Here is a 14103-nt window from a genome sequence, read left to right as displayed (position 1 = left end):
TTTGTTTTAAAATCTGGTTTGATCATTAACTTTCAATATTGAGCAAACTCAATCTGTTTTAACTAATAACACAAATTATTGTATTGATCTTGTACATATTGAAAACATCATTCAAACATTCACAGTGTAGGTTGGGGAAAAGTAGGCTAATTACAAAAGCTAATTAGAGTCAGGAGTTGGCAAACCTGTCATCCAATTAATGAAACGAGTTTGGAGGTGTGGGTCAGAGCTACTTTGACTTATAAAAAGCACTCAAACATTTTGAATTTGCTATTCAAATGAAGCATCTGCTGAGGGGGATGGGGCGCGTAGTAAGAGATCTCAGAAGACCTATGATCAAGAATTGTTGCTTTGCATAAAGCTGGAAAGGGTTACAAATTTATCTCAAGAGCTTATCTGTCCAAAATTAGACAAATTGTCTATAAATGGAGACGATTTAGTACTGTGGCTACTCTCCCTAGAAGTGGCCGTCCAGCCAAGATGACTCAGAGGGCACACCGCAGAATGCTCAATGAGGTAAAAAAGAACCTTAGAGTGACAGCTAAAGACTTGAATGAATCATTGGAACTGGTTAACATCTCTGTTCATGAGTCTACCTTACAGAAAACATTAAACAGGCATGGTGTCCATGGCAGGACACCACGAAGGAAGTCGCTGCATTCCAACAAAATCATTGCTGCATGCACGAAGTTTGCCAAAGACCACCTTGACACTCTACAACGCTACTGGGAAAATGTTTTGTGGACTGAGGAAACTAAGGTTGAATTGTATGGGAAGAACACGCAGCACTACGTATGGCGTAAAAAGAGCACCGCATACCAACATAAAAACGCATCATCCCAACGCTGAAATACAGTTGAGAGAACATTATGATTTGGGGATGCTTTGCTGCTTCATGGGCTGGGACTACTTGCCATCATAGAGGGGAAAAATGAATTCCCAAGTTTATCACGATATCCTACAGGATTATTTTAGGGTGGCTGTAGCTCAGTAGAAGTTGGGTGATGCAGCAGGACAATGACCCTAAACATCGAAGTAAATCCACTACAGAATGGCTTCAAAAAAAAGGAAATCCCCCATTTGGAGTGGCCCAATCAGAGCCCAGAACTTAACCCAATACAGATGCTGTGGAATGACCTCAAGAGAGCCGTTCACACCAGACATCCTAAGAATATGTCTGAGCTGAAGCAGCTCTGTAAGGAAGAATGGTACAAAGTTCCTTCTGAATGTTGTGCGAGTCTAATCCGGAAACGCTTGGTTGAGGTTATTGCTGCCAAAGGAGGATCAACCAGTTATTAAATCCAAGAGTTCACATACATTTTCCACAGCATTGTGAATGTTTAATGGGATGTGTTCAATAAAGACATGAAAGATTATAATTGTTTGTGTGTTGTTAGCTTAAGCACATTGTGTTTGTCTATACTTGTGACTTTGATGAAGATGAGATCACATTTTATGACCAATTAATGCAGAAAACAGCTAATTCTTGCCACTGAAAATATACAGTATATGATTGTTTTTTTTTATCGTGTGATATAATATCAGATTGTAAGTAAATTCCTAACGTGATTGGTCCTGACACGTACTCTCTCACGGTTACCATTGCAGCCTGACACTGTGCGTGTCGCCGATGGCAATGCGAGTGGCTATCCGCTGTGTGTCCGTGACTAAGGAACAATCTCACATGCTGGTGGGACTCGATGATGGCAAGCTAATCGTGGTGGGCGTCGGCAAACCAGCGGAGGTAAAAAACTCCTTCAGGAATTATATCACCCAGAGGATGGAGGGCTCGCCTCTTATGAGCACGCTACGGGTTAGGTCGCCCGCACGCCTGCTACATCTCAGAGACCAGAACACTTTCAGCCCTGACATCATGTAGAAGAGAGATACACACCAACACACTTTCACAAGATGTCAAGTTCAGATGCATAAAGGACAGAAACGTCTAAATGGGAACTACAAGACTAGCCGTAACCCAAACCATAACCCTTCTCCTAAAAGAACATTTCTGCATTTTTAGATTTAAAAAAAAATAAATTTATTTATTTACGAATTACTTTAGATTTGGATAACTTCTGGGGACGATCTTCATCAGCAAACTATCGAGCTATCACATAACAATCAGAATGACATCACAAACAATACACACGCACGTTATATTATTTGTAATAAAATAATGCATTGAAACCGTTGCCAAGGAATTTAAACTTGAGCATTTGTTGTACACAGTTGACGAATAGTTGTGTGATGTGTAAATGTTGGTTGCTAAATACTATTTTCTATTAGCGTCAGACTCGCAGTTGTTAACTAACCATAACACACCATAATGATACTGCTAATAATAATGCGTACAGTAGCAATAAATAGCTCGTAGTGTCACACTCATTCTGAAGAAGGGTTTTGGTGTTTTTCCTTATGAACAAGTATTATCGATATGTTTGAATGTGTTTATATATATATATATATATATATATATATTTTAAACAATTCAGTGTGTACTTAAAGGATTGTTTCTTAAATATCGTTAGGTTGAATGTCAATGTTTTTTTGTTCTACATCGGATTAATAAATGTTTTGATTGAAGTGTAAGGCTCCATACGAACACTACGGAAGTACGTGATTTGCAAACGCTTTTAGCTGCATGAGCTTGATTTCTTGCGGCATTGTATTCAGAACGCAGTTTATACTCCAACGCAAGTATGTGTTGCATTTTCGTTATTGCCATAAGTGGCACTATAATGATTCTTAAAGGGATAATTCACCCAAAAATGAAAATTCAGTCATTGTTTACTCACCCCTGTGTTGTTATAACCCTATATGACTTTCTTTCTTTTTCTTAACACAAAGGGAGAAATTGTGAAAAATAACATTTTTTGCTCAGTGATGACTGCGTGAGCTGTTGCTCTCGTGCCCTATCATGAACACGCCCACAGGAGATCAACATTCATTGAAAATGTTCACTAAATAATATATTCGATTTCGGTTTGTTTCTCACCAAACCTTATTGTATGCTTTCATAACAATCATGAGTCTCATGGAATAATTGATTAGACCTCTGAATTATACTTTTGCATTCTTTTGAAGCTTGAAGAGATGGTCACCATTAACTGCCATTGTATGACATCACTGAGCACAACATTTTTTCACAATTTCTCCCTTTGTGTTAAGAAAAAGAAAGAAAATCATATGGGGTTATAACAAAACAGGGGTGAGTAAACAATGACAGAATTTTCATTTTTTGGGTGAACTATACCTTTAATGTCTTACATTAACGTCCTAACGTCGTATTGAGTCTTTTTGAGCTAGTTAAACTGTTGTCATATTTTTAGCTAGCTGACTGAGTAATAGCACATTCGGTTTAACAGAACAGACATTTGAAGGGAACTCTATCGCCCCCTTGAGTACTGAGGTTTGTTATCGTCATTTACGCTAGAATGCCCATAAGGGGCCGTTCAGCGTTCTCGCGCTAAAAAAGCTAGATGCAGCGCAACGAACAGAACAGAACTCCGGTGCCTCGAGATGTGATTTTTTAAAAGTTCAAGTTCTTTTACCTTGATACGGCATCTAAGGCCATGTTAATCCGGACAAATATGCTAAAATGCTTAAATCCCCCTACTGCGCATGCAAAAAAACAAAAAAAAAACAAACGTAAGAAGCGTGGCCGTGCATCATTTTCATGTATGGTCTGAAACGCGATTGTCCTCGTGTTCCGTCGCCGGACAGCAATTCTGAGTCAGCTTCCCATCGCCTTTGAAGGAATGCAATCTGAAGATTGTACAAAGTAACACTTAGTTTTAACAAAGCTATAAATGTGGATAGCAGGCACAACAATGCCGCTACAACATGGGCCGCCATCTTGAATGTTTTGGGTTAAATGGATCACATGACAACAAATACGTCATCGTTTCCAGATATCTCAGTTTTCCCTGCCACACTAAAACGCGAAGACTGCATTTTGAAATGTAGCCACTTGAGAGAGCGTTTTCGAAATGCCGTCTCACTGTGGACAGATGGCCAAAACGTAGCAAAATTTATGTGTTTTCAAACGAAAATGTATTAGTGTGGGCGTGGCCTAAAAAACGTGGCGTGAGATGCTGAATAAACAGATGCCGTGCAACGGTCAAAAACGTCCATCTAGCGCATGTTTGCATAGAAAAACATTTGAAAAACAGTGCAAACGGACGCAAAAACGTTTTCATTTTAAACGGCCTAAAACATACCCATTTAAGTAATCGTATACTTACGTAGAGTGTGTTGCTTGCCTAAATTATCAGTTCAGATTAAAGTGGTTTGTGTACATAGTCAGTACCTACAATTATCATCACCTTATCCGTTTTTTATTTAGTTTTGAGTTACATCACTTGAAATCTACCTCTTGATTTTGCACTATATTCAATTTTAATCAAACACTGATGTTATGCACTCAAATCATTTTTTTTCCACTGTTCACTTCCTCTTTACTTTTATCCTTCACTTCACTTCCCTCTCCTATCCTCTCCTCCGTTCCTCAGATGCGTTCTGGCCAGATTACGAGGAAACTCTGGGGCTCCAGTAAGCGTCTCACCCAGATCTCGTCTGGAGAAACAGAGTATCACACCCAAGACCAGCCCTAACCCCGCCCCCTAAATCACAGCCCTCCTGTTTGATTGTTCCACTGCCCTGTCCATCACCACTCTTGTCTCCCAAAATCATTGTTTCAATTTGGAGAATGGCTCTTCTTTTGCTGAAACAATATGAAGGAATTTTTGGAGTACAAATAGCACCTGTATGCAAATCTTTGTGCGTGTGTGTTGTTTGTTGTATGTATTGAAAATTGACCTGTAGTTGGACTGGTGCAGGCACCATCTAACTATACGTGTCAGAATCCTGTGATGTTGACCGTGCCCCAACCCCACCCTCTCTGTCTCTTCTGCCACGCCCCTTATGCCCTGCCCCTTTAGACTGTTATCATGCCACCTGCATCACACAGTCATCTTTATCACAACAACTTGTTTTGGACACCATGTCTGTGTTTTCATATGCTTTGTGTTTTATGTGTTTTCAATGTATGTTTCCATTCATTCCTTTGCTTTCAGTGGCCTTGTCATATTTTATGACTTTCATAGCTTATCTTACATAATGCTGATGATTGTTTTTTAAATGTTGCATAACTAGAGACACACACGCTTTATTTATTTGGACATTTGTGCTAGGCACAGACAACATGTAAACGACAATTTACACCATTTTAATTCTCACAATACAAACACAGGCACTTTCTCTTAAACTGTTCCAATAGATTAATGCATTCAGTGCTTTATTTCATAACAAATCTGCCATTTGTGGGTTTTAAACGCTTGCTTTTTTTGTGTCGATGTTGAATGTGTGTTCATTTTTTACTTGAATTTTGGTGTAGTTATTATTTAAATGAAGAATGAAAGATCAGTTTTTTTTATGTTGTGGATGTACATGTAGCCACAGTTTTATAAACTGTTCTACTGTTCGATTTGTGGGTGAATCTCACAAAACCTGTCTTGGTCATATATCACTCCCAAAATCTGTGAGAAAATATATTTTACATAAAGAAAATAAAGTATATTTTTAGGATTTTTAAGATTTGTTGCATTGTGAAATTATTTTAATGAGAATTAAGCACTATTCACATTATTTTTGTCATTTGTCATTATTGTTCTGCAAAAAAAAAAAAAAAAAAAGGTCAAGTATTTTATTCTTTTTTTAATTTAAATAATTAAAAAAAATCATTGTACTGCAGTATTTACTGTATTACAGGAAAAAAAACTAAAGTAAAAAATACTGTAATACAATGTTTTTTTTATTTAAATTAATATAAAAGCAGTAAAAGAATGCTGTTTTACAATAATGATAATCACCTTTAAAAATAATGAGAACTACAAGCAAAACTTTAATATAAAACGTGATAATTTTTCAATTGATTTTGGGCTGATTTTGGTGCCTTGATCCCGCCACCGAAGAAATCGTTTAAATTTTGACTTTATTTTGTGCAATTGCAACTTTAAATCTTGCAATTTTTACCTTATATATATATATATATATAGCAATTTTTACTTTATTTCTGGCACTTTCAATTTTGTATCTCACAAGTTCAGCTTTATTTCTCGCAATTGTGAAAAACTGGAAATTGCGAGATACAAAGTCGAAATTGCGAGAAGTAAAAATTGCGATTTATATAAGGTCCAAATTGCAAGATTTGAGGTTGCAATTGCAAGATGTAAAGTTGCAATTGCGTGATTAAAACTTTAGTTTGTTAATTGCAAGTTTATACCGCACAGTTGCGACTTTATATCTCGCAATTCTGAGAAATAAAGTTGACATTGCGAGAAATATAGTTGCAAATGTGTAATATAAACATTAGTTTGTGAGGTAATAGCAAGTTTATATCACACAATTGCAGCTTTGTCTCGCAATTGCAAAAACAAACAACAACAACAAAAAAAAGTCCGAATTGTTTAGAAAAAGTCAGAAAAATGTATTTTTTTAATTCCTTGGCAGGATCTGGCTTCCATAGAAATGTGACCTGGCTATTTATTTTGTGAGAGTCACCCTCATAGATGTATGTTGTTGAAACATCTACGGTAACTTTTTATTTTATTTTATAAAACGACAGAGGGGGAGATGTTTTGAAGGGCTCAGTGTGAAATACAGTAAGCAATACAGTTTGTCCTTCAGATTTCGGTTATTGAATCATTCCACTGTAATGCACTGGCTTATCGATACTCCGCAGTCTTCCTAGTTTCCAAACAGAGCACTACATAGGGGAGGGGGTTACTTGCGTACTATGGGATCAGCTAGAACCAATGTTTTATCATTTGTTAGTCAGGTGACATGCTGTTTCCTGTGTCCCTTCCTCTTTGATATTTTAAGCCATGCAGTCTTCGTTTACTATGCAGGTAAACTTCCAGGCCTTCTAGAGAATTCACACTTACTGACTGATGCTTGAATTCTTGCTCCTCCATATGCAGTTTTTTTTTCTTCACAGTAGACTAAAAAAAAGTGTGTGTGTGAAAGTATTTAAATGTTTGTCTGTATCTCGATTTTGTTTGCGAGGTTGTGTTTAAAGGACTAGTTCACCGTAAATGGAAATGGAAGTTTTGTGGGTAAATTATGATTTTTTTTTTTTTTTTTTTGTGAGCTGTTTGTTCAAGTCTCTTACACTAATTTCATTCCTTTACTAAAGGACTGAGCATTGTTTTGTTTTGTTTTTACAAATGTCAGTGATGTAGTTCAATGATATGAAGTTTGTTATTAATGAAAATTCTAATACCAAATTCCACATATCTTGATCAGGATGGATGTTCATTTTATTAGGTGTGTATTTTATGTTCTTTCATAAATGTGCTTTAGTATGCAATGGTGCTGACCTCCGAAGTTTAGAATTGAAGTCCGAATTGGGATGGGGTGTGTTCTGGAGTTATAATTGTTTTATTTTGTCACAAAGTGCTCCCTACATCCCTGATTGCTATGGAAATAATACCAAGAGACCTAAATCAATGCTTAATGTTTTTGTTTATTCTATTTTTGAATTCCCAGAACCTCTTTTTGGATGCTTTTTTAACTGGATATCCCAAACATGGCTGTTTCTTTTCAGATCTGGATGTATGTGGTTCTTCCTCTAATTAAACGAATGGAGTGCCTTTTTAGTCTCTGCCGTCGTGCAAATTAGACTCCATGGTTCAAACTATATAGCATGACCTTTCATGACCCCTCGTGGACAGCCATGGTTTCCACGGGAACCAGACAAACTTTAGCAGTGACCTGTGACATACTGAGCTGCTTTACATTAGTCACTAATGGATGTGTGTGTAAATCTGTGATTATTTATGAATCCAGTATGAAATGTACAGCATGAATTTTATTTCTGTGTCCATGAATTGCATTTTTTTGCTCTTTCCAGGTAGCCTACAACAAATTGTAAGAGATTGTTTTAAATGTCTTCTTGATCTGTACAGAGAAACTGCTTTGTATACGTGAAGATTTATCATTAAATGTTGAAAAGTCCCAGTTGTTTGGAAGTTGTTTGTTTTCCATAAATGGGTTCATGCAAATGCCCTGGACTAACCTTATAGAAATTTACCATAGTTCTTACATGGTAACCATAGTTGTATGGTGGTAGTAATTCCTAAAGTCCTGCATATAAAAGCATGGATGTTGCCTCATTACCATGGACAATTTAACTATGGAAACTGTCCTTTTTATGGTTAAAATAAAATAAACAGGGCCAAACAAGTTCAGTGAGTCACAGAAAATACATAAAGTTACCAAACTTCTTAATTTATAAATAAAATGAAATAACACTATTTATGTGTAGCCTTAAATCATGTAATTGTGCATATGTCAGTGCATCATTACAATATTAATTTTTTAACATTTATTTATTTCACAGTGCATTTTCATATTATCATTATCATTTTTATTCATAAAGTACAAACAAACTATTATAGAATGAAGCACCATGACTAATACACAAATCTAAAGTTATTATTTCTTTGTTTCTTTCTTTTTACCTCAATAAAAACAAGAATACCTATATACATCAACTATCTATAGAAATATCTATTTCTTTAATGTTACGGGTCAATTTGACCCACTTACATTTTTGAGTTACTGGTTAACCTATGTTTTTGTAACTTTTCCTCATTTAAGGTCATGAGCATGCATGCAAAGTGTAAACACACAGATGTGTTGTGGAAAGTCTGTATATAATTTGTATACTACGATGATTAATGCAAACTGAAGCTTTATTCAGAAACTTTGATAAATAAATGAGCCTGTATTTTGTGTTTATAGTTATATTTTAAGGCTAATTTTTGACATGCAGTTCCCTATTCAACCACTAGGGGTAAAATGAAAGGTTGTGAAAGTCACACACTGTCTTTTTTTACTCAATAAATGCAGTTTATATATCATATGTTCTCATATTTATTTATTTATTTTGCAGCTAAGCTGACAAGTCATAAAATTAATGGTTTACTGTTCATTTTAACGGTTTAACCTGGTTCGTTGTTGTTTTTGAGTGTGGGTCCATTTGTCTTTAACACAGTGGCGTAGATTTGGTTTTAACATTGAGGGGGACCAAATGTGGGTTGGGGGGGGATTTACACAATCCATTACACAATGCATAATAATTGTTAAAATTAATGCACAGATTCAGTGTAGGGATGCCGCAGTGTGAGCTTTTGATGGTTAGATTACCGTCTGAGAAAGCTCAGTGATGTGCTTAAGTGTAAACATAGTGCTTCAAAAGTACGTAAATAAAAGATTGTGGGTGCGCAACATGTAGGTCACGGCATTAAACGTTTTTTTCTTCTTCTGCATCAGTTTATTAAAGCAATCCGTTGTTCTGTCAGACACCCCAACATAAAGAATCAGCAACAGACTCTAAATACTGTCCACAACACCTTACAAATAAACCTTTGGACTATTCATAATAACAGTAACATTGCTTACAGCAGGCAATTTAAAGTCCGATCATGACTAAAATGGACATATATTGTTTAAAGCAGTGCTTTAAATCAGTAGGGGATCTAGCTTGTATGGCGCCCTGGGCAAAACCCGCTTCATCACACCTCCGATGTTGGGGGCGGGGGGAAGGGGGAGGCGGCGAAGGTTGTTGACCGGGGGGGTGGGGGGTGGTTGTGGGGTGCCGCCCCCCCCCACAAGATGCCACCCTGGGCAACTGCCCATTTGGAGATGTCTCCAAAGCCATGCCTCCTCTATCACACATGAACACACACACACACACACACAGAGCAGAGTCTAAGCGCCGCAACCCCACAAGATGCCACCCTGGGCAACTGCCCATGTCGCCCCTGCCTAAAATCCGCCACTGCTTTAAATAATTATATGATTGGTCGATCATTTTTTAGTCCTGTCCCTTCCACAGAAGATATATATATATTTACATTTAGACCACTTAAATTATTGATTGCTATCAGTATAACAAAATATGTTCCTGGAAAAGTTTGCTCACCCTAGCTTGAACTGCATGTCCAATATAAAACTTTTTGTAATAGCTTTTTTTGTTGAAGCACACAGAGCAGGTTTCAGCAAATGTTTTTTCTTTTTGATTACATGCATAATGTCACCTTGTAATATAACATAGACTACTACTGTAACAATCACTGTTAATGAACGAGTGCAGTCGTTCTAATTTTCTGAGATTTATTCTTGGCCGAACAACAGGTAAGAGGCAACACGAAGCCAACGAACAATTCTTTCTCAAAATCTTTCACTCGCTTCTCTCTCACACACCCCTGCGCTCCGTGCACGTGCACACACACCGAACCCCCCGGAAAGGGCAGCTTTCCCAGTGCCGGTCCTAGCCTTTGGTGGCCCTAAGTAAAACTTTGTGTGGGGGCCCCCCTATCAGTGTGTCACCAAAAACGATTACAGAGCCGTTTCATAGTAAACAGTTAATTTGAAGGAACATTAATATGTATTACTTTTTATAGTGACAATAAGCCAATGGTATATAAGGTGCCAAATTTCAATAAATAAAAGTAAAAGGAACATAAGGACAGTCTGCAGGGTCAGTTGGCTGGGCACTTGCTGGCTCTACATTACCAGGGTCTGCACTGGTGCTGCTGGACTTACTGATTAACTTGAGAATTGTCCCAGAAGGCAGACAACAGCAACAACAAAAAAAGATACTTAATTTAAAATTGCCAAACACAGTAACAGTGCAAAGAAATAGTATCAGCTAAATTTACAGACTAATAATGGCAACGTAAAAGACAGATAAAAAAAATATTTAATATTAATGTGACAAATGAACAATGAAATAAAATGTTGATTGACAGCTAAATGCTCACAAAAAAATAAATAAATTAAAAATAAATTATAAAATAAAATAAAATAAATAACGCTCTAGCGCCATCTAGCGTTCTAACAAATTATCACCGTTAACTGCTTTTCCAATGGCAATTTTACTTGGAAATATGAAAGACATTTTTTCTCAAGAGATCTAAGTAAACATGAGAATATTTCTTTAAATGTGCACACTTTGGATTAAACGTTCTAATGGATATTGTTTACTGAAGCATGACATGACATGACCTATTCAGCTTGAACAGGTGTGTACATTTCTTTATAACATTCTGAAACATATTGCGTTTTGATTTAGCATGCTGTGATGAGTAGTCCTGACACAAATTAAGAAATTACTTTCGGTGTGGCATTTCTGTCATAAAACAGTTATCTGCTATTGAAGCTGGAGATCTGAAGTTTGAGCTTTTCTAATTATAATGTAAAGATTAACCCTTGTGCGTAAATTTAAACCATCAAAAAGAGGTCCTTAGAGGACAAAAATGTCCGCGTCATAAAACTGCCATAAAATATTATATATTAATATTATTTTCCACTTTCACTGACTTTTTTAACCTACATCAGTCCTGATCATAACTACCAAATATTCATTCAATTTTCAGAATTTTAACCCTTTAAATGGCAGTTTGTTTACATAATGTCACTGTTTTACACACACACACACACACATACAAAACACTCTGACATCCATACCAACACACCCACACAATTTTAGCTGCATCATTTATTCAGTTGGCATGCAGTGCTCTATAATACAGCAAACAGAAAATAGGAAAAAAGCATGTATTTGCTCCATAGGCTAAACATAAGAAAAATGGCGCCATCTGGTGGAAAATATTTATATAAACAATAAAAAAACAAAAAAAACAATTTGAAGCCAGAGCTCCGGAATGAAAGCATAATATCATAGGATTCATGATTTTATGCTTTAATGGCACTGGGATCAAATATTGCAGTTTTAATGGGTTTCAATGGGAACATTTTTGTCCTTAAGGTCCTGAGTGTGACTATTTTGTGTACACAGTGTATTATAGGAACTGAGGTTGAAATATCAAAATTCCCAAAAAAATACATGTTTTGCTAAATTTATGCTGTTGGCATTAACACAGCCAGAATGACTGAAAAAACAAAAATGAAAAAGACAAAAATGTCCTGAAGGTCACACAAGGGTTAAAGAAGAATTTAAAATATAATAGAAGTCCATACTATCCATAGAAGTCACTACCCTGGTGCGTTTTTCTCATTTTTCAGCTCCTGGCATGTAGTAGCTAACCATATTATCTACACGTTATGTATCACGTTAGCTAGGGCATGTCCGAAATGAAAAAAACGTAATTATCCACAATAACAGCGCTGATCCACAATATTCCCATGAGTCCCATGACGCTTTGCAGGCGATGTGGGCGGAACTTCCGGTTAAGCATAAACAATCGTTATGTTATGAACTAATGCAGCATTAAAAATGAAAGAAACTTGAGAACAACTGATCACAGAATTAAAGTGAGGTGATATTGTATTCCCCACCTATCTGTTAATGATTATGGGTTTCTGGGTTATGGCCAAATATTGCAAGTAGAAGCATTTTAGTTATTTTGTTGAGTCTTTATCCATCGATGAAAGAACCTGAGCAGACTAACCTGAAAAGCTATGTAGCCTATTAGTGCCTTCACAGCTGTAAATTTGGACATGTTTTGAGAACTGTAGATAGTTATGGTTATTTTAAAGCATATATTGAGTCTAGTCAGAACCTGAAGAGTTTGTTGTACTGAGATTATGTACTTACTGCAGATACAGGGGAGGTCCAGACAGCAGGATGCACGTGTATTACAGGAAAAATTTCTAATGACCTTCCAGCACATGTACACACACCCGTTAGCACAATAAAGCTATCGTTTATGTAATTCATTGCGCTCCGTTTCTGGACGTCTATCGTAGCTGGACCATAAAGGTGGATATAACTAATCCCTGCTGTTGACTTATTGCCAATAAAGTGAAAAGAGCAAACAAACAAATTATTCCAAAGGTTTTTCAAACAGATGTTCCTAAGTCAATCCTTAGGCAGCCGATGGAAGAAGCAGCATCTGGAACTGGAGCGCTGTGCTTTGCAAGTGGTTTCTGATAACATTGCTGTTTTAGACAAAACTTTAGTTTCACTTGATTATTAGGATAATAAGTACTCATCTACTTTTAACGTCTTTGACAGCGTGGGAGCCCCCCTGGCAGATCGGGTGCCCCATGTAACTTGCGTATATTGCGTAGAGGGAGGACCGGCACTGGGCTTCCCATTATCATCTAATACGAAAGCACAATCGAACTTAGTGCATTATCAGTGCATTCATAACACTCACACATAATCTTTAAACATGCTACAATATCAATCAAATGTATGCCAGTCTTGTAACTACCAGGTCCCTTTACGCACCGCAGACAAGAACATATCCAAATTTTAGGTTCAAAAGCCCAAACTACACAGCACACAAGAACATAGCGATTACATTTTTGCAGCAAGAGTATAGCCTAACAGTGTAATTTTAAAAGGTACTGACAACTGTTAATATTAAATTGCTCGGCGGCAGCTTATAATAAACCAAAAGTGTTACCATGACATGCACGGCTAGATGCTCCAGTAGTTAAAATAGTCCAAACGGGGCTTGGCGTTCAGGCGTTGTTGAGATGAAGGCCTTGCTGTTGGGACTAACAGCATTTCTTGTCATGTGTCACTCTGTCATACAGGTCGCCCGCCTGTTGCGGGTAGATGAGCAAAATTACCTGCGCATGAAATACATTTGGACAAGGAGCTTGTGAACTGGATTCAGCCTCGTCATATTTGGCGGGTGGCGGCTGCTAGTTTCACACCCTGGCCACTGTTTAATATATTTGCCGACTTCCCAGATACATGGTTTCGCCAGTTCTCGATATTGTCGATCATAGTTCGCAGTCGGCATCGTGATCTTTGTAAGACATCATTGATATCCAATTACATTGTCACAAATCCCAGCCCTAATCAACACCATAGAAATCTATATAGAAAATGCTAGACCTGAAGTTCAAAGACAAAATTTCCAAGATGGCCGCACGCTAGTTCCTCTGGGTAGGGTTGCACCGGCTGTGCCTAAGGTCTCATGTAAGTTGGGACGTAAAGTTCACACTAAGGGCTTAGTAGTTAGTTTGTAACTAATTCAGTGCTTAATTTGGTTGCACCACCTGTTCTTACGGAAAGACTTAACTAGGTCGTAAGCTTTCTGTAAGGTAATGCATAGT

General features: G+C 37.1%; 1 protein-coding gene across 2 annotated transcripts in view; it reads left to right on the top strand.

Moving 5' to 3' along the window:
- LOC127446248 (neurobeachin-like protein 1) overlaps positions 1-8867 on the top strand; it is a 120084-nt gene extending 111217 nt beyond the window's left edge. For both annotated transcript variants that reach the window (XM_051707005.1, XM_051707006.1), the window contains 2 exons: positions 1609-1744; positions 4512-8867. In XM_051707005.1, the coding sequence (XP_051562965.1) occupies positions 1609-1744; positions 4512-4613 (238 nt within the window). In that variant the 3' untranslated portion in view covers positions 4614-8867. The remainder of the gene's footprint in view (positions 1-1608; positions 1745-4511) is intronic.
- Positions 8868-14103: the final 5236 nt, after the last annotated feature.

This window comes from Myxocyprinus asiaticus, chromosome 9 (assembly GCF_019703515.2).
Source record: "Myxocyprinus asiaticus isolate MX2 ecotype Aquarium Trade chromosome 9, UBuf_Myxa_2, whole genome shotgun sequence".
Classification (NCBI taxonomy): domain Eukaryota; kingdom Metazoa; phylum Chordata; class Actinopteri; order Cypriniformes; family Catostomidae; genus Myxocyprinus; species Myxocyprinus asiaticus.
This window is presented reverse-complemented; position numbering and strand designations above follow the sequence as displayed.